The sequence below is a fragment of the Lutjanus erythropterus genome, chromosome 24 (assembly GCF_056507025.1).
Source record: "Lutjanus erythropterus isolate fLutEry1 chromosome 24, fLutEry1.hap2, whole genome shotgun sequence".
In the NCBI taxonomy this organism is placed as follows: Eukaryota; Metazoa; Chordata; class Actinopteri; order Lutjaniformes; family Lutjanidae; genus Lutjanus; species Lutjanus erythropterus.
The window spans coordinates 9,660,726-9,682,947 of record NC_139340.1 but is presented as its reverse complement, the minus strand read 5'-3'; the positions used below and the strand labels follow the sequence as shown (position 1 = coordinate 9,682,947).

The following is a 22,222-nucleotide window of genomic DNA, read 5'->3' as shown; positions in this document are numbered from 1 at the left end:
CTTACCCACACTAGAAAGCTTTCGTACAAATATCCACACATGCAAACACACAGATGCCTGCAGAGCCTCATATGTATGCACACACATGCAGCTGAGATGATTAAAATGTAGATCATGGGATGGGAAAATGTTGAACTAAACACGTGAGGGATGTGTACACACTTGGACACACACTTGCAGACGGCGGCTTTATTCATGGAGCTGTTTGTCTTCGTCAGACAAACAATAACATCCTCAGATTCCTCTGTGATGCTGATAAATCAGTATTCCACAGCCAAAAATATGACTCCAGCTTCATCTATTTATCACACTGACACACATATCGTTCTTGGCACACACTCATTTCTGTTACTTTGTGTCTGGACACTTTTTTCTCTGTCTTTTGTTTCTTTTTTCCTCTTCATTGTCATCTCTCTTCCTCTTTTCTCCTGTTCATTATTCCTGAGCTAACCACACTCCACATATCACTCTGTTAACATACCCACAACCATCAGTTCATTAGCAGTCCATTTCTTCTCTCTGTCTGTCTTCTGCTCTCCCTCAGCCCTCCCTCTCTTTCGTCTCTCCTCTCTCTGTCCGCGTCTCAGCCTCTTATGGTGTTCATTTATCTGCTGTGTCTCGGCTCCGCTGTGATCTGTCTCTATTAGTTTTGCCCCGGGCTGACTGGCCGGGCCACAGGCGCTTGGCCACCCTTTCTGAAAACACTCGCTCTTCTTATATTTCTCCTGCACCTGTTGGAAAAGTTTGCTCTGACTTAATTTAGCTGGAAGATTCAGGGCAGACGGGCCAACTGACGCACACTGATGCTCTGGGAAATAAAAAGCAGCCTAAACAGTGGCCGACAGACAGTTATTCATGACCACAAAGAAAAATGGCTGCAATCTGTTTTCTGCAGCTCAAAGACTCTACTGCATCACCCTGCAGCCTCTTAGATGCCTTGTAAGTGGCCATCACACACTTAACCCCCTTTTACACTGAGACACTATGAGAAAGAGTACAAGAGCCATTAATTCCTGGGTCAAATGACTCTACAGTAATCACAAGTATTTATCGGCTCCAGCTCTGATCAGCACCCTTGCGTGCCTTTGAAGGTGTCTGAACATTTTATTTCTGGTAAATTATTCACAATAAAAGTTATTGTCATTTTGTTATCTAAAAGCTTTTATTAAGACGCAGTAAAACCAGGTATTTTCTTATTTTCTTAACGTCACTCCTATATAGCTAAAAGTACAAACAGTGACACAGGAGAGAAAAGGTGAGAGAGTGAGGGTGAGAGCAGGGTCAATCACCTATTTTTGCCTGTATTTAAAAAATGTGAAAATCTGGACTTTTTAATCTGCAACTTATTTTCTTGATTGATTTGATATATTCTATGTCAGAAAATACTGCAAAATATTGCTCTAAATATTCTTAAGTCAAAGTCAACATCTTGAGCTGTCTTGTTTTGTTGGAGCAGCGGTCCAAAACCCAAAGTTAACAAAGAAAACCAGCAAATATTCAGTTGTAAAAAGCACTAACCAGAGAGCTGTGCAGACGTTTGCTCAATAAAATCACTTAAACAGTTATTGAATGATAAGCGTTTTGATGTGGATCAAATTTTTGTAGATCAATTAAGAGATTAATTTTCAATCCCCATCACATCATCTCTGCACCAATTTATTAAAAATGAAAACTCCACATTTTCATCACAAAGACTTGTGACTGAAACGTGGATTTTTTAAAAATGAATCAAGAAGAAATTAGGATTGTGTGCAGAAATTGCGTTTTTTTCTTTGGAAATGGATTTTTGGGGGATTTGATTGCCTGCACCACAAAAGAGATCAAGTCAGTGGTGTTGCCTTCTACTCATCTTCCACTTGTTTTCATTACTTTCAGGCCTTTTCTTGCTTCTATTTTGGCCTTTCATCCACACAAAAATTTTGTCTTTTTTCACCCAAAACTTGAGTATCCTGAAAATGCCATCCATGTGTTTTATTTTCAAAGAAATAATGGTGTGGATGTGGGTGGACAGACAGGTCAACAAAACAGAATTTAACCCCTGAGACCCCTGTTCCCTACTGACTGTCAACACTGGTTTCCTTTAATCTTGACCACCATCATTTTCTAACTTTAACCAAGTTGTAACCATGACCATGATGGTCCCTTAAACATAATGAGTTAGTAATTTTCCCCTAAACCTAACCTGGTTATTTTTGTGCCAAGCAAAAATTCAGGTGCAAGAAATATCACTGCAGGGCACAAAGGAGAAAGAGCTGCACACTGTTATTAGGCTCCAATAAATAGTTTAATTATTTTCAAGATCTTCCTCAGGCCTCAGGAAAAGTCTTGTAAATCAAAACGCTGCTTTAAAAGAGAATTAAACTATTTATTTGGAGCCTAATAGCAGTGTGCAGACTTCATCCTTTTTGTACTATAATTTCCACTGAGGGGATGTTTCAAATTGTCCAACTCGGAATAGATTTTTTGGGATTAAAACTATATTTCAGTCTGAAAGTCTTTGCATGCTTTACTGATTTTATTGTACTTCTGTCTTTTATTTTAGTGGTTACAGATGCAAGTACAGCTTTTTTTTCAGTCTTGATTCTTTATCAGTGAATCTAGTGTATTAATAATACAGAAATGTAGTCCACTTTCCTAATTTTTGAGTTAGACTTTGGGAACATGGAGACCAATTTCAGTATGATTTATCGATTGATTCTTTTTATTATCGTTGGTTTTGTGCAGGTGATTCAGGTATTAAAAGTGAAGGATGTTTGGTTTGTCGTTGGGGAAAATCTCTTGTGTGTTTGAGTCTTTGTATCTTATCTTGTGTCTCCTGTGTTTAAGGCTCAACTACATTTCTTTCACTTATCTGCAGATGTGGCAGTGCCTCACCCTGACAAGAAGAGTGTCATCATGTATGTGACGTCACTCTTCAAGGTGCTTCCCCAGAGCGTTTCCATGGAAGCCATCAAGGAGGTGGAGACGCTGCCGCGGGCGGCCTCGGCCAGCATCACCCGGGTGACGAAAGAGGAGCACTACCAGATCCAGACCCAGCAGCGCTTCTCCCAGCAGGTTAGACACTCTCACACAAACACAGACATTATTTCAGTGTTGCTGTTACTAAGGCTGCCATGTGATATATGTTATGGCTCATTGCTTTTGGTTTTCAAAGACCATTCTCTTGAAAAATTCCTGAATTTATTCAAAGAGCAGTTTTGTTTGAACCACAGTCGTGTTTCCTGGTATTAAAAAAAGCTCATCACTATCGTTTACTTTAATTGAGGTCATCTTGCATCTCAGAAAATCTTCCAATAGTAGAAAATAAAGAGAAAAATGGGGAGAAAATTACCTACCTGTCAACGCATTTGTATGTTTCTGTAATCTTGGGGACAAGGGTCATACAAAAGAGGGCTCTCATGAACTACAAGAATGTTGCTTTCCTCCAGATGTTCATTCACAGCCGGTAAACGCAAGACGTAGTTGAATTTGATTCACCTTTCCTGCAAATTGCTGTGCAAATTTCACCCTCTTTTACCTGCAGGAAGTAAAACGTTTCCAACTATAAAACCCATGCCATTCTCATGGGTCTGCACTGTCAGAGTTATTTAATAATGCCACTATAGCCGCTTTTAGACATGCTCGTTACGTATATGTGACAGCAGTTTAACATGTCAGTCTCATGTCTGAATAAATTCATTGAAAATGTGAGTCACTTTTATTAAACAAGTCACTGCAACAATCTCACTGGGTCTGAAACATTTTAACATCTGAAATGAATGCCGTCACATTAATGTAAAGGCTGGCAGCACAATGTGAAACACTCACAAAGAGAGACTGAATGAGTCAACTGATTATCTTTTCTAATGCTCAAAAAAAATAAACGCAGTTTAATGAAACAGGAAACACTGTGAGTGAACCTATTATTACAATGTTGATGAGATTCTTTTCATATCAGATCAGTCCATAAAAATGTTTTTTTCTTCCCCTTTCATTATGGTACAAAACAAGGAAATGAAACAAAACAAAAACATATATAATCAGACTAGCACCTATTCAGTTTTCATTTATGACAATTGCATAGATCCAGCAAAACACTTACAACAAAATGAACATAATGTCTTGTCATTCTCTGCTTTTGCACTGTTGCACTTTATTAAACATGCAGCGCAATTCTCTGTCTAATAAATGATAAACCTGGTGAGAAAATGTATTAAAAGATTCGACGTGAGAAGAGCAGGCAGCCATTAGGTGTCCCTCGCACTCAAATTAAGTTTTACAATCCATCAGTGATTCAGCCCATTAATGACATGAGAACACGTCTTCCTCCTCAATATCATAATTTTTTCGTTCACAGCAGCAGTAATACTGCTCCCTCTGTTGACCAGATGCCAAAAATAGTGCCAGAATTGATGCTCTTTCTGTAAATGTCCTGTCACAGCTGAATGACAAAAAGCCATCACTTTAACAAGCAGATGAAGCCAACAAAGATGCGTAATCATTCATATATAAAGGGCTTAAACCCACTGGAAACACAAATCCACAATAGCCATATAACTGTGTAATTTAGGGTAAACCAAAACTAATGAGCCCTACATATTGTCATGCAAGCATGGCGTCTTGCACCATAGTAACATGCCATTGCTGTTTCTTCCTCTGTGTTAACACACGTTGGATTGACCTGCCTGTCAGTCATCATGGGAACTAGGTGAATGGTGACAGTGGCATCTTGACTCAGTGTGTCACTGCAGTTTGGTGTTAGTGTTGCCATGACGGCTTAGTGCTTCTGTGATGACAAGTAAGGTGCCATGATTTACTTCCCATGAGCCTTTGCTCTGCATGTTTTGTTTCTGTGCTCAGCTATGTACACTCACTTGGTCTTTAGAGCTACTTTTTTCCACATTTCATTGCTTTGTTGTTGAGGCAGCGCCCACACTAAATAATAACACTCAAGTAGGCTCTATAGTATTACACATTATACATCTAAATGACTGCAGTTGTTTGTATACTGCGTATTATCAGCTCCAGAGCTGGATTATCTAACCCAGCGACAAAATGAGTCTGCACTCCTTTAAAGCATCAACACTCCCATCCCGCTGTCCTGCCAACCTGCCACTTTATCAAGATTACTAAGTGGGCTTGTGAAATTCCCAGCAGGACCCTCTCTCGGCTGTAACGTTTGAGAGAAACTGAAGGGGATGGAAGAAACAGAGGGGATGATCCCTGCTCTGAAATGTCCGCCGAGTTGTCTTAAATCAGCACTGTATGGCGGCAACTCCGAGAACAGAATTAATCAAAAGACTTCTGTAGAGATTCGGAAATCTTTGAGAAGACATTTGATAATGAAGGGTCATGTAAAAACATTACTGCGTAGAAACAACCCTTTTACATCTCTTCAAGCAGTTAAAAAAGGATTAGGGGGTATTTGAGGCTCGCTTATTCACTGTGCCTCTGCAAAATAAAATTAAGGTATGAACCAGCAGGCTCACAAGCATGGCTAAAAAGATTAAGAGAAACACTGATTCCACTTTCTTAATGATAAATTGGATAATGAGCCATTTGATAGCATATTTTCTTCTCAGTGGTACCTCAAACTGCAAGCAGGTTTCCTGGAGGAACCAGCAGTGAGCAGATTAACACATCCACTTTAATCACAGGGCATGATTAAGAGGAGAAACTGCGGCAAATTTATGTAAAAATATTGTGATTGTATCAGCAGACATTTTGGCACAGGCAACCCAAAAATATGACAAGACAATAACCTTACAGCTTTACTGCTCCTGGAATTGTATTAGACAGAAAAAGATCATTTCAGGTCAATCTTTTTTGCAGAACGTTATTGTTGTGTGGGTGTAGTTCGGAAACAATTTTATCTCAGCCTTGAGCCAATTTTTGAAAAAGACAAGTGAAAATGTAACAGAACTATAAAATCTATGCTGTGCAAGAGACAGCCTCTAAAACATATTTCTTTCGAGTTCATTCACCTGGTGTTGAACCTTGGCTGAACCAAGTAAAAATGTATGAAAAGGGGAAATATGTGGAAAGAGAATGACATAACTCCACCTGCTGCCAGTGAAAATCAGCTTATTTCAGTCTGTTTGCAGAAGCATTACCAGTGAAGTACTTTACCTAAATCTGCTTCTTTGCAAAATATTGACACTCTGTCTGGAAAAGTCCTTAAAAAAGTGACACTTTGTGGAACAATTTGGAATGACGTTACATATTAGGGGTTCATTGTTAAAAACAGATAAGACCATTCTTTAAAAAGATAAATCAACACCAGTTTGATTGATATTGGAGAGCCAAAACCCCCAAGAAACCCACCAGGATTTAGGGAAATAAATGGTTTCAGTAATCAACACTTCAGTTGTGAAACTACAATTCTGGGAAGGAAAATAAAACCAGCACAGCACTAAATAGTCAATAGCAGTAATTTAAGAAATAGTTTTGCAGTTTTGCCACTTACTTTAATCTAATTAACTAATTTCATTAAAAAAATCTGTGATTTAATACGTGATTTAAAGGTAGCTTAACCACATTAAATTGAATTCCACTATAGTCAGTCACAGCTACTCTGTTAACTGTTAAGCAAGGCTACTTATCTTTTAGTTCAGCTGCTGCTTTTTCTTTTTGTTAACCCACTGAATTACTAAAATGTCAGAACATCAGAATTTATTTCTCAATTACAAATAGTTGTGGGAGAAAGCAGGTAAACTTAGCTTTACCGAACGCTAGCTGTGGATATTACTAAGTGTAGTCCTCTTGCTCTAGCTGTTCTAAAGCCCAGAGTGCAGGCTTGATAAAGAGCACTTGACATAAAGTATTGTCTCTAAAATAGTGATACTATATCATTAAAGAAGATACAGTGATAAAGCTTCAATGGTATACTCCTTATTTTGCTCTTGCTATACTAGTAAATACAGCCATGAAACAAAAACAGATCTGAAATAATGGACCTTCAGTTACAGTTTTCATTCCCAAACCTGAGTTTGAAATAAAACTTCAATTGTGCATCTATCTAATCACCATCCATCTGTCCTCTCATCCACTCATTCATCCATTCTGTAGCCACATACTCAGGTAGGAGTCTCAGAGGCAGCGAGGCAAGCAGATGTTCTCCTCCCCGCTCACGCTGGGAGATGTAGTCACCTTTCAGCGTGGAGCAGACAAATCTCCCATCTCATTCTCTCGGCAGCTAAAATTTGCGAGCGTCGGAATGAAAATTGACCGCTAAATTGAGACAGAGCCTCCGAACTAGAGTGCTGTAAAGAATCGACCAAATCTCAAGTCACAAATTAGATCTACCGGCACTGACCTTTCGAGCTGAGTTAAGCTGAGGTCAGTGTCATGCTATCGTGCCGAATCGTGGCAGGATGGAGTGAGCTTCCTGGAGTAATGGCTGGTAATATTATTATCTCACTCAGTTTAATGGCCACATCAACCCCTCCCTTCATCTGCCTTCTGTCTGTCTGAGAGTGGAGAGAAACTGCAGCCCTTTAACTTCTGGGAATCAGACAGACGGAGACAGAGAGCAAGATGGACGGGGGGAAAGAAAAGTAGGAGAGAAAGGCGTCGATTTCGAGAGGGGAAAGCAAGGAAGTGGGAAGGTGTAAAGATATATAAAGATGTACAGGGAGATGAAGAGGTGGAGAGGGGGGAAATGAAGAGTGAGATGGAGCAGACAAATAGGGAGTGTGAGGAACAAGTCAGATGGCAATAAAACGAGAGACGGGGAGGAAAGAGGGGAGGGGAGAGAAAAAGAGTTACTGACAGCGGCTATTATCTTCCTCCTCCCTCATCTGTCATCATCAAAGCGGGGCTGTCACCACCTCCTTACATCAACACCATACTACCACCACCTGGGACTCATGGAGGAGGAGAGAGACTTTTTATGGAAAAAAGGAGAAAAGAATATTCAATCCAAAGTTTGAGACAATTGCTTAAAAGTAGACAAAGCCAGCTTTCCTGTGACATTATCTGAGGTGTCCTGATGCACTAAAGCCCCGCCCGTCTTGTGCTCGGAGCAGGTGAAAACAAACGCTAAGAGTTATTTGCCAGGAACTGTTTGATCCGGGGCTAGGTCGCCTCTGGCTGTCTGCTCTTTACAGCAAGAAAAACGCCTAATCCACCTTGAAAGAGAGGAAGGGGAAAACAGCAAGGGGTAAAACTGAAGCGGAAGGCAGACAGAGAAACAATGACAGGTGAAGAGAAGAAGAAGAAGAAGAGAAGCGAGGATAGACAGGGGATGGAGGTGAAAGGGGAGATTGATAGCTGGGGAGAAAGAGCAGAGACAGGGGAGATTAAACTTTTATGATGTCTGTGGTGGAATGGTTGACTTGGTTTTAGCCATGCGGCGGCTCACCCGGCCACTGTAGAAAAGGCATCGTGGGAATGTCAAACGAGCGGGGGAATCAGTCATCAATTAAAAGTTATTTATCCGTCCAAAATAAGAGCTCAGCTGTTTGAAAATGAGGCACCCATACAGTTTTATAGGCAAAATCCTAAACTCTGCACACAAATTTTAACTCCAGTAATGATGTTCTAGGGTTGTGTTAGTGACGATTTTGCAAATAAATCATTGCGCTTGTAAAAATAAATTTCACCTTGGCAAAAAACATGCAGTGAACATCAGGTGAACATGACCTGGAGTTCCTTTTACATAATAAAAAGAAGGAAAAAACAGGGTACAACCAATATAGAGAAAGAGACAAAAACAGCACCAAGGTAGAAGCAGGAGCTATCTGTAGGGCACATTGGCTATTCATAGGTAAAACGTATTATATGACTTGCAAACAAAGATGATTTCGTACACTGGAAGCTTGATAAACATACCATCGTCATACTGCAGTCATAATTAAAAGAAACCAACAGGAAACAGCAAGGGCTTTGTCACTTCTTTGTCAAACTTCTTATAACATAAAAATACTCAACAATATAAAATTGGCCTTGAGGAACAAAATATTACTGATGCAATATGTATAATTTCAATCTGGAAAGTTTTTGCCTTCTAGCCTATTAGCTGCTTCTCGTTAGCTGTTATCTCTAAATGCATATTTAACAGAATTTTACATCCATATTTTTCATTTCTCAGAAGAGAATAAAGCTGGTGTAAATGTTGTTTGCAATCACTTTTCATGTATATCTTTTGTGTGCATTTGATGTTGTGGCACTAAATTCCCATATTGTACAGTATTATTTCTCTAATCTGTCTTCTTTTCCAGCTGCATAATTGGCTCCCTGCAGCTATTTGATTTTATTTTTGTTTCCATTTCAGCAAAGTTCTTTTTATTTCATCCCAATTTATATATTTATATGCTAAAATATATTTTAGTGTGTCTACATACTTTTGGCCATACAGTGGCTTTACTGAAGTGACAGAGTAGGAAGCTGGAATTGGCACAGGACAATTATTAAATGAAATAACCTAGAAATATGTTTAATATGTCTGTAAAACCACGGCTTTGCTCTGACTGGCAGTTTCGATTTCATATTTCTGTTGTTGGTGAGTCACCCACCGACTAATGAAGCATTCATATAATTGCCTCTGTATTTCATAGACCATGCCGTGTGTTAATTCTCATAAAGAGGCAGTACTGAAACACTCACCAGAAAGGAAAAACACACTCACTTGTAGATTCCCATCCAAACCACGTACAATAGCTGCACAACCACATCCAAAAGGCTCCATCCAAAACTGTGTGTTTGCCACACACTTATTGACTCATTAGTCAACTGATTTCAGGAAGAGATCTTTTTAATATTTCATCATCCATGTAAAACCTTTGGAGAGCGTGTGCAGATTATCCCCCAAATATCAATAATTTATCACAAAAAGCAGCGTGAGATTGATTTAATGTGCAGCACACTTCCATTCCTGGTGGTGAACATTGTTTTCTTGTACTTTCCCACTGCTGCTGCAGCTCTGCACTCCCAGCTGACCCCTGTCTAAATGTCAAAGTAAACTATTGCTACCACTGTACTGCTGCATACTTGATTTAGTTATTAATTCCTTATATGTGAATATCATTGCATCAGTTAATTAATGGAATAGTTCAATGTTTTTGAGCATTAGACAATATTAATCATGTCTGGGAGTTAACTATGGAGCTAAATCTGGGAGACAATTAACTTAGCTTTAGCATAATGAATGGAAACAGCTAGCTACACAGCAATATGTTGTATACTTTATGTACAAAATTGATTAGTGATCTTTAAAACTGTTAGTAGACATAATATCGGTGACAAAACGCCAACAGAAACAACAACTTTTAAACTCAAAAATGACCTGTTAGCAGCTGTTAGCAAAACATCTGTATAAACTAAAAAAAAAGAGTAAATCAGAAGAGAGGATTATCTGGAATTTCATTATAAAGTTCAACTCACGCTGTTCTCATTGTAAACCCTTAATGAGATCTCGTGAAAATAAAAGTGTCACTAGTTTGCAGGCCAGTAAATGACAAATGATGATAAATTGCTGAGGACTGCAGTTTACAGAGCTGGTGCTAGTTTGGAATAGATGTGCCTGTGTGTGCGAAGAAGGATGTTGATGCCAAACAAACCAGTGATGTCTTTCCCTGCAGGGAAAACAAAGTGTAAAAACCGGTGACTTTCAAACAGGCAGAGACAGAGAGTCAGGAAAGCTGTTGGTGTCTGGTGGATGGATGTGGTGGATCTGTGGGAACCGGAGCTGCTCACAACAACATCAGCTTTGACTCTGTACTACTGTCTGTTGTTCATTCTGTCCACAGCTTCTGCATAACACATCTGTCTACGTTTGTCTCTCTCTCTCTCTCTCTCATGTCTGCAGCTGTATCCGTCTCTGTAGCTGGGTTTCCATCCAACAATTTTATCAAGTACTGTCAAATTTGAAAACCAAAATTTCTAATCGATTTACTACTGAGGTGTGTTTACCTTTCCAAAAACATCATGAGCATTGGTGGAAAGTAAAAAGACCATTTTATATACCGTATTCTAGGTATTTTACTTGATTTTTTCTTGTGCTACTTTATACCTAAAATCCACTGCGTTTCAAGACAAAAGTTAAAAGCATAGTCTGTCTTATTCTTTCTAGTTTCAAGGTACAGATACTTATTTCTTGAAAATTTTTGGAACAACAGCTCAGTTCACCTTTCCCAAGTCCCACCATTCTTCACTCTCTGCTCCAACAACAGTTTAACTTGGTACCCTGTGGAACCCCAGGGTGCCACACATATCTAAGTGCAGGAAACAGGAAAGGAGAAAGTTGACTGAGGTTCCGCTGTGTGCCAGACTTGCTCACCTGTTATTGGAGCATAGAGCAAAATGGGTCAGAACTTAGGAAGGTTGATTTATACAGTAGACAGAGACGTCTTTTTAAGATTTAGGGCCAGGTTCCAGTCAGAATATAAAGCGATTAAAACTAACTCCACCATGACAAATTACCGCAGCAAAATGCTACTTACACATGAATGCATCATAATAACAATCTAATCTTAAATAATCTAAAAATAATCTAAATAATAATGAGCTAAAGTTTGCTAACAGTAGCTAACATTAGCCATTATTGCTCTTGTATTATCTTTTCATTCATAAGAGGAAGAATGTGTTATTTCTTCAAACAAAAGTCACTCGTACCCCCATTTACACCTCGCATTAAATTGTGATGTGTATCCAGATTATGTTTCCACGTACATAAGATCAAAACATGATGCAAGCCTGACTCCCTCCAGATTTACCCTTTACAATAACATGTGTGTTTCCTTATCTGGATATAGAACACATTTAAATGCCAGATATAAATGGGGCTATAGTTTCACTTTAAGTATATTCTTCTAAAGAAATCACTTTAAGTAAACGCTTTAGTCTAAGAGAAAGTAGTAATACAGTCCATCATGGTGACTTTGGATATTATTAAATGTAAATCCAGCACAACCTTTTTAACTGAATCAGATGTTTAGTTTGACGGAGTGTTTCTCTGTTTTTATCTTCAGAGAGTAGGAGATACACCAACATTTATAACATTTGCTGAAATGAAAGAAAATTACTACTTGCCAGATATAAATTTGATTTTTCTCTTAAGTGTCTTTCAACTCTCTGGTGATGGAGATGCACCTAATCTGTAATTTTTTTTTTTATTTGTTTTTTTTTTTTGGTCGTTTCAAAAGTTCACCTAAAATTAGCTTGACATTTGGATGGAAACAGAGCTTATGTGTGATTATTCATGTTTCTTTTTTCTCCTCTTTTCTACTTCTTTTTCTCACTCCCTCTTCATCGTCATTCTCTCCCTGTACACTTTCTTCCTCCTTCATTTTCTGCTTCTTCTTCCACTCTATAATTTGACTATTGAATCTTTCGCTCTACGCTTTGGTTTCTTTCACCTCTCTTATTCATTCCTCCTCTCTTCTCTGGCCTCTCTTACCCTCTTTCACTCCTCTTCCTCTGTCCTGTTCTGTCCGTCTCTCTCTCAGATCACAGTGAGTGTGGCTCAGGGGCGAGTGCGGAGTCCCTCCCCTCAGCCTCGCTATAAAAGCTATGCCTACACCCAGGCTGCATATGTCAAGTCGCCCGAGCAAAAGAGGAGGCGTTTTACTGATCAGGTCCGTGTCTCGCAACGCTAACACTCCACGCCAAACGTCCATCTGTCGGTGCATGTTTTGGCTGCACACCTGTTGTTTTGTCCGCCCTTGTCGTTTGTCTGTGTCATTGAAAAAAAAAAATGTCCATCACACCAAGTCACGACTGAGCTCGAAAACATACCTCCAAAAAAAATACAGGTCTTCCAAAAGGTGCACAGGTGCTTGTTTCGAGGAATCTCAAAGAATCGAAATAGTATGTCCTTGTGCCTGTGACAAGTGAAAATACTTTTTTGTGATGAATGAAAATAAAATTTTAAGACTGAATAGGGAAGTATTGGACTTGTTGAGTTGGGCATTTTTTGCATTGTGCTTGTCAATCATGTTGTGTTTTAATTTGATTCATGATTTGAAATCTATTTTGCCACTGATGTGATTCATTTTAATGATTAATGAGTCAGAAGTGATACTAACTACACTAAAGGGGTCTTTTTTAATCCGGGTTGATACGGAGAGAATGTGTTTTTTTGGCCAGTCTCAGCTGAGCAACATTATGAATCAAGATGAGAGTCAGATGAGATGATCAATACCACTTTCATGCTGTTACAACCAGTTAGCTTAGCTCAGCATAAAGACTAGAAAAACCAGCTGACATGGCTCACTCTAAAGTTCAAAATACACCTACCTGCACCTCGGTAGCTCAATGATCATTGTATAACCTTTGTTTAATCTGTTAAACAGAAGAGTAGAAACACAGTGTGTTTTTATGGGGAGTTACTGTATATGCTGTAATAATTTCTCTATGTGAGGTTCTCCAGGGACCTAAAACCCCTAAGCTAAGGGTCTTACGACTGATGCCATGTTGACATCACAGTGTTCAGAATGCAATAACGTGCAACCCACTGTAAATAAAACATTCACGTCAGTTGGATTTTCAAGATCGAGTTATCAGGAATTTCTGACATCAACATTGTATACCGAGTAAAGAATAAAAAGAAGAGGAAGGCAAATATCTGCAAATCCATCATCACAGGCAGGATATTATAAATTCACCCTATTTAAAAGGAGTAATATACTGTTTTCCTGCAGGTTATCTCATTTAATTTAAGCGACTCTAAACTAAAAAGTTGCCCTGTACATCAGTGCCTTTACAAACAGACACAAACTGTCGGGTAAGTTTGTTTGTTCCTTATCTGTTAAATACAAGAGCACCTACAGCACCCTGAAACACAAAAACAGAGTCACTATGCATCCACCCGTCTTGTACTTACTTCAGTATGTCCTCTCTAATCTAAAACATGACATTTCAAAATGTTCAGATGCATTTTCAAAGCCCGTCACCCTGGGCTGCATAACTAAATGTGGGCCATAATTTGCTCCGACTCTGGTGGAATGTATTCAGAAACTGTGTCAAATATTTAATGTACCAGCGGGGTGCTCAGCTCAACTTGGCCGGGACCTAAAAAGCATCGCAAAAAGAAAAGATAATTTGTCAGATAAGCTTCATTCAAGCACGCCCACTGTTCTTTGAAATGCAGGATGTAAAGCGGAATCTAGCATGAAAAACCCTGGCTCGGTGCAACAAAGTTTTCCTTTCAAGGATATGAGGAACAGAGCTGACATTTTACAGCTCACTGTCCTTAGTTTGCCTCAGTCAAACATGTTTATATGGACAACCTAGTGCATAAATGTACAATTTAAAATAAAAATGTTTTAGACAGTCAGGGGCCTAAATATCCAGCATTGATTTTCCAAACCTGATTCCAAAAAAGGTGGGTAATGTAAATAACAACAGAATGCAATGAATTGTACATCCTTTTCAACTGTTAAAAACTGGTGAAGTTGTTTCTAAGATTTTTTGGTAAGTTTTTTGAAGCGTTTTGGAGGCATCAAGTTCAGTATTAAGGATTTGCAGATCATTGCATTCTGTCTTTATTTACGTTTTACACAGTGTCCAAACTCTTTTGGAATTGGGGCTGCATATTTGATTAGTTTTCAAGTTGTAAACTCTGTCTGCACAGACTCATTTCTGAGTCTCTACCCTCAGACAAAACCCGAACACATTTGTGATACAAAACAGGCATAAAGAGAGAATAGCGCTGACTGAGGCTGGCCGGTTATCAGCGCCGTGGATGGGCCTTGTGTATCTTTTCAGGACCTTATTACCAGAGAGAAGAATAGAGTGAGAGGAGGAGCATGGAGCCGAGATAAAAAGGGAGAAGTTGTTAGTGTCCAGATCAGTAGCGGGCGCACAAAGAGAGATATGGGCTGAGAGAGACAGAGAGAGACCCAGAGAGATAGAGGACAAGTTGTTAAGGTTGGACAAAGGCCAGAACTGCTTGTCGGCACCAGTAATGGCTAACACTAACGGGCCTCTCCTCATCTCTCTCCATCTTCTCTGTCTCCTGCCTTTCTTTCATGCTGCCTGTTTTTTTTTTCTGCTCATCTCTCTGCCTTTAACATACTGTCTGTTTCCTTGTTCCTTCTCCGCCTTTCCTTCCTTCATTCCCTTCTACTTCTCTCTATCTAACCCTGGCACCCTCCAATCCTCTACTTCTCCACAATCACGCTCCATCTCTGCCTGTTATCTCCCATCCATCCCTTCCCTCTCTAGTTCCTAAGTCCTGGCCAGGAGGAGCTCCAGCGGGGCCTCAGTCCTCTGCCCCCAGGCTCCACCAGCCTGGAGAGCTACCAGGCTGCACTGGAGGAGGTATGATAAAGAAACGTTTTATATTTGTGTGTGTGTGTATTTTTTTTTTTTTTTTAATCTTCCCCTGTTGAAGGATACGTCTGGTGAGATTCTGTTTTTTTTATTGTCAACAAATCCCATGTGGAAAGCCAAACCAATGATGAATTTAGTATTGTGGGTGTATCAAGGCCTGATCTATCTTATTCATCTGTGCCACAGAGCTCCATTGTGGTCCAAAAACTATTAAAAACACATCAGTGAACACACACACTACAGTTTATTTTGCCTCAATACCACATACACTGTCCTGCTGCCAGAAATGCTCACTAGAGCACCAAATATGGATTAATCTGCCACTGAAAATAGTCCCCAGCAAATGCACTATCGTAACCAGCTGTTTTAGAGTGGTAGTGTTTTTGGTCATATAGACATTACCAGACTTATTATTTAATTATGTTATGTAAATTTGAATTTTAAGGTGTTGACATGGCTGCTGTCAGCTGAGGACGGGCTCCAGGGTCAGCCTTCCATCTCCAACAATGTGGAAGAGGTGAAGGAGCAGTTCCACACACATGAGGTGAGAGTCGCCGCAGTGCAGCTCTGCACTGGGTTGCACCAGCTATCTGTAAGTTCCAAATTATTGATAAAACAGACTTCTTTAATATCAAAAATAAATGAATGAATAAATAAAGGTTAAGGGGAAAAAAACATGCAATCTCTAACCCATAATCAGCCTCAAGATGAGAGACTGACGGTTGCCAGATCTTCTCAAAATCTTTTAACTTGTCTTTAATGAGGCATGAGCCACTTGGCATTGTAGCACTTCACTTGTAGTAAGCTAAATCAATATTGAAATATCATATCATTAAATCAGGCCTCTGCTGGATTACTATGTTGGAAAATGGCTGCAATTAATGAAAAAGATGATGATGTGTGGCAGAAAAACTGCCATTAGTGAGGATAGTTCTGTGACATTTTATGATTTGCACCTACCCTTGGGGCCTGTATAACTACAATATTTAGTTGTTACTTAGAGTTATGTTTTAACTTATCTCTGTGGTGCAACCGCCTTTGTTTTTAGTAATGCATAAATCACAACTTCGTAATAATTTACGTTATGACAGGGCTAAGTTTGAACTTGCTGCTGGTGCAACAAGCTGCTGGTGTATGACAAGGAGGGAATTATTAGTCATAGTCAGAAGCGCTTTTTTTGTTTATCTTGACAGAGCATCCGGTAAATACTACACTGAAATTTCTGCCGCACCTCTTTAAAAACTCCTCATGACAAAAATAAATTGTTAGTGTTAGTAGAGCAGTTCGACACATCTGTAATAAGTTATAGTATCAAGAAAGTATTTCAAACAGATGCTGTCTCGACAAGGAAGGCACAAGCATGATACTGTAATGAGATCTTAAATGTAGTTATATAATGAGATGTTAAATATTTAAATATCATAGTTTCTTGCAGTTGTATCAGCAACAGCATTAATGTGCCTTCGTTGGTTGCTGTAAATAAACAACAAAACAAACTGCACAGGTTTTTCTCCCACGCGGCCAAAAAAACAACACAGAATTTAAAGTAATAGCAACCATCAATCCCTAACAACGTACCATGTCCAAGAACCAGGAAAACTGTGTAGTTAGAGAAAAGAATGGGCCTCCCTCCACCTCACTGAAGGGCTTGAAAAGACTTAAGCGATGAGTGTAAAATGGACCATCACCAAAAAACAATCTCTGTTGTTTGTTGGTGTGGGAAACATCTGAAAAAAGCCATTTCTGGGCCCCTACAACAATGAGATGAGGCTCCTTTAGGTTCCTAATAGTGAAAAATTCCAGTGTTTGTATTTTTAATATATGTGTAGATGTTTAAGTTGCTTGTCCAGGCATCAAGCTGATACAGCACTGAGCAGCTGTTTTAAAGCTGACTGTAAGTGCTGAATTAACTCTGATGGATGTGGACTTACAGCACCACTGGCTTACTATCGACTTTTACGCTCTCAAAATTAAATTAACCCTGACCATTTCGCTGTGTTAGACCCTAGAAGGATCATATAAGAGTTAAGTGCTCGGAGAAAATAGATTAAGCACTAAGGTGAGAGGTGCAGATGTATTTTGAGAGCAGTTGGAGTGAACAGGGAGGGGGTCATTCAGTGGGACTAGTGATGTGAGAAACTTTTATTTTGGAGGGGCGATTAGGTAAAATGAGAGGATATGTGAATATGTGTGTGAAATGTTTCCTCCCGTCTGTCACCAGGGCTACATGGTAGAGCTGACTACCCACCAGGGCAGCGTGGGGCGGGTCCTCCGGGCCGGCGCTGCCCTGCTGGCGGAGGGGAACCTGAGCGAGGACGAGGACTCAGAAGTCAGGGAACAGATGAACCTCCTGAACTCCCGATGGGAGCACCTGAGAGTGGCCAGCATGGAGAGACAGAGCAGGTAGATACACTCTTCTTAAAAGTTTTAAGGACTGTCTTCCTGTTGGTTGCTCAGCCACTTTGGGTGAGAATGAAACCTTGAAGACCCTCAACATCAGGTCAAATTTTTAATAAAATCTGATACTCTGGTAATTGCCTCCAAAATGTAGCTGCCTCAGCTGTACTCTATCTCCTTTAGTTTTTTGGCTTGGAATCTGTATGAAGGCTGTGTTGTCTGCATAACTGCCAAAGCCCAAATATAGCGTGAAAACTTTAAATTTAAGTCCTGTTCCCAGACAGTTCCAAGAGTTGACACTTGAGATCAACTTATGTTTGAGATGAAATCATGAAGAACTGACTTTCAGTGTGACTCTGTCTATATGACTTGTAAATATCTGAAAAAAAAAGGAAAAGAAAATAGTCCTGGCTACACCAAATTTATCCATCAATTGGGAAACAAGATGCGAAAAATATTAATAAAAACTTTATCAAGACATTTCACACCTCTTCATTGTGCCAACAAGAGTGGATGAAACAAAGAATGGTTTGGCTGCAATTGCACTGCAGAGTGAGGCAGGCAGAGTACCAACAGTTTTCCTGAAACTGGGTCAAAGTCTAAAGTGTAATGACTGGGTAGTTTCACTTAAGTGTAATTGCTGTAATGGCAGAAGGTTCAAGTATAAAATGTGTCCAGTTGGACAAGCAACAGATATCTGCAGCTCAATTGTAAATTGGAAGTTAGGTACAACCAGACTTTTGGTATCTGAGGGAGCTAACAAGGATGTTTCTTGAAGACACTGAAAAAGTTTAACACAAATTATTTAAATAATATCCAACACTAAACTCCACACAAAATGATTTCACATGCCTTTTCTATCTTAATTTAGGCCCATGAATAAAGTTTCATCTCTCTTTACACAATGAACGAATGAGGTCCCCACAGTTGCCAACATTCATGGATACAAAGAACAGCGGTCTTTCTAATTATGGTGGATCCAATGATAACTGACACCGAGCCAAATTTAATTAACTGTTGAGCTATCTACTTTGATCATCTTGTTGATTCAAGCACAAAGCTGTGCAGACACGGCCCTGACTACCAAATACCACTTAGACAAGATAGCAAGGGTCTGTTATAGAGCAGGGGTGAATATCAGAGCAGGAGAGGTGACTTTTACCCTTTCTACCAATTAAATTAGTGCTTGGGGCGTCTGCGTGTTTGACCAGACCTTCTGCCCTTCTGAACTGTTCTTCAACAAGACTGTTTTTTGATAATAGCTGAGCCCCGAGGTATCAATATGTGACTGACAGCTCACTGAATTGTCTCTCGTTCCCAGACTCCACGAGGTCCTGATGGAGCTGCAGCACCAGCAGCTGCAGCAGCTCACAGACTGGTTGGATGTGACGGAGGCACGGATTAAGAGGATGGAGGCTCAACCACTGGGTCCTGACCTGGAGGACGTCAAGCACCAAGTGGAAGAGCACAAGGTGGGCAGCCGCTGGCCTGAGCCTTGTGGCTTAACCGATTCAGGCTAACATGTTGTTAAAATCATCCTGAAATCAACCTGGTGCCAAACTCCAGCGTCGGGAGTCACAGCTGGTACATCCAGGTTATAAAACTTACCCATGATAATTCCTTTTTTAAAATAAATGGTCACTAATTTCAGACAAAAGTGGACAAAATCATGCTTCTAATTTCTAGCAGGTACAATTTGTGGGAGGGGTTTAGCTAACTGTCAGTTCTCATCCAGCTGATTTGGGTATTCAAATATAGATAGAGGATTTATTTGCTCATGATGAATAATGGTTATTTTGAAATAAAGGCAGCATCATATGATTTGCTGAGTGTTAATGAGGTAGATGTATGAGGGGAAGCCTCCCAGCATGCACTGGAGCAATTGAATCAGGGATATTAACCTGATTTAATTTTTGACCCTGCATATTTAGTGGTGTTAATATGTTGTACATCATTCCCCACACTGTTTCCACTCTTCTATCATTGTTATACAATTAGTTATCATTAGTAAATACAGCTCTAATGTATAAACTCTGACTCCAAGTTTTAATTGATTAAATCGAAGGAAATACACTCTGTATTTAAGATAATTTCATAACCACTGACCTGATGAGAGTCAGAAACGTATAATCAAGGGTTTCCACAATAATTGCCCTGCTCAAATCTACTCTGAAGCAGCTCAGGTTATCTTGAGTGTTTGCTTCTTAATTCAACTTATCTCAAGTGTTTATTTCTCATTGTGGTTCATTTATCCAGCTGACAACAATGGTATTTAAACACAGGTGTGCATGAAAAAATCCCACTAAGGATGTTTGCGAGTCTCAGTTGTCTTATGAGAAATGTGCAGGGCAATTTGTGAGAAGTGAGAATGTATGATTACTCCAGTGACAGAAAAGCTGATACTACTGTTGCTGTATTTTTTTCTTGAATAGATTATGAGACTGAGGGTGCAGATGCATAAAAGCTCTACTTATCCTTACCAGCCCCCCACCCTGCTTGTGTTTCTCAGTGGTATTATACAGGTTAACCAACTTTTAGTGCTTCTCTTGGTTACAAACTGCCCTCGGACTTCAGTATTTTGCTCATGTTGAAGATGAAGACAGCCTCGCTAAATCCTTTCTAAAGCTTCCGGCTGCAAAAGATCCATACTGATACAAAATACCAAAGAAATAAAAAGTACTACACCCCGCAGGCCTCTGGGTCTGTGCCCAGTAGCCCCGTTCAGTAATCCATCCGTGTGAGCAAGCCTTCATTCTTGGAAAGCAAAGCGTAACAAAATAACCAGACTGAGGCTCGGACTCATGTACATTCTGCTATTTTTCATGTCTTCTGATGGAGAGAAAAAGCAGGTGCACAATGCTTTGCTGACATTCAGGGACTGGATATGTATTTGTTTTGACTCCCTTGCTGCCAAAATTTCTAGAATTTGAAGGTAGGTTCTGTAAAATAATAAAAAAAAGAATCTACAACTGAAAAATAATTTCAATGCTTCCACTTCAAAACCTTTAAGGTTTCAGATCTCCACTTTTGAACAAAAAATATAAAACTTCCTCTGCTTTTCTAACGCACGCACTTCCACACCACTTAAATCTTCTTTTAGCTCAGCGGCTGTCAAACTTTTGTTGACAAGGCCCATCTTGTTGTTTAAACATTTCCAAGGACCACCTTCACAAATAAGTGAGAATAAACAGGACAAAAAAGGCTCAAAAAAATAAACTGTGCTGTGACAGGATTTCACCACATTCAACGCGATGTGCTGATTGATTCCACATTGAGTGTATTCAGGGTCATATTTCCTCACAACGGGCTTTGGAACTGTTATTGGCACAGGATTGTCTCCCACATCACTTCCTTTCAAAGCCAGATCCATTTTGTCACCACATCCAGGTGAAACATGTTTATCTCTACCTGATGATTTGTCGTTATTTGTCGTTGCCAGGTATGCGCCGTCTCTTTAAAAATCTAAAATGACTCCCCCTATATTTTAACCCCTAATAGTGCTACATTTTGAGCAGCAACTCTCTGTTGAAAGAAAACAAGAAAAAAATACCTGTCAAAGCACTTGTCTGCATTTTCTGCCATCTACAGACGAGATCCACTGCAACAAGATCAGTCCTCGTCACGCAGATTTCATTTCAGCAATCAAGGCTGCAAACTCGGTACTGTTGAATAAAGTCACATGGCCACAGTCAAGAAAGATAAACTCTGATCAGCGCTGTATTCACTCATGTCAATAATTACCCATGATGGTTTACTGTCCTTGGGGCGCACCATGTTGAAAACATAGAAATTAACCAAACAAACCTTGGTGCAACAAAGCATATATACTTTCACCTGTGCATCTGTGCATATATCTCAAGTGTATATATCTCCTGTTTTTTTCCCCAGATAATCAGTGAAATATTTTAAAATGCCACCAAAGAAAAGATGACTAGTATGTCATGATGATGTGACGTTGTTTTGTCAGTTAAGTTTTCAGATTTGGGATTTTATTTGTTGAATTTTCAGATACATTTTCAACATGAGCAAAACCACAGTTGTGACCGTAGAACATCAAACGTGCGTTTAACACTGCAATCTGACAAAAAACTTAAATTGTATCAGGGACCCGCTCAGTTTCTCTGGGACCCTCTCAAATGAACACCTGTGTGTCCCGGGGACTCACTACATTAAAAACCTATCAGCATCACTGTAGGTGGAAACGCTGCTGTTTTCAAGGTCGTGAATGAACTTTCAATCTCAGCTTTTATTCCGACACGGATGAGAAGTCCTTAAAATGAAAATATTAATATCTATATCTCCACAACAACTGAGTAAACTTTCCTGTGGAAGAGTGTGTGAAATTGGACCTTGTGGTCAAATTGTTTTGCGAAATGCTGTTTACCAGAATAAATTATCAATCTCAACAGAGATATAATTGATTACAGTGTGTTCAGTAGTGTGAATCACTTCTCTGTACCCATTTTAACTCCATCTGTTCATTTGGCAGATTTAAGGATCTCTGACAACTAAAAAGCATCAAATTAGCCGACTGTTTACCAACTCTTGTCAAAAGGTTTCACTTTCTTCTCAC

General features: G+C 39.6%; 1 protein-coding gene across 8 annotated transcripts in view; it reads left to right on the top strand.

Moving 5' to 3' along the window:
* dmd (dystrophin) overlaps positions 1-22,222 on the top strand; it is a 331,517-nt gene that overhangs the window by 142,426 nt on the left and 166,869 nt on the right. For 7 of the 8 annotated variants that reach the window (XM_084713783.1, XM_084713787.1, XM_084713784.1 and 4 more), the window contains exons 9-14: positions 2,858-3,054; positions 12,426-12,554; positions 15,145-15,240; positions 15,698-15,796; positions 17,474-17,655; positions 18,971-19,121. In XM_084713783.1, the coding sequence (XP_084569909.1) occupies positions 2,858-3,054; positions 12,426-12,554; positions 15,145-15,240; positions 15,698-15,796; positions 17,474-17,655; positions 18,971-19,121 (854 nt within the window). The remainder of the gene's footprint in view (positions 1-2,857; positions 3,055-12,425; positions 12,555-15,144; positions 15,241-15,697; positions 15,797-17,473; positions 17,656-18,970; positions 19,122-22,222) is intronic. The other variant, XM_084713788.1, reaches the window with a different exon arrangement.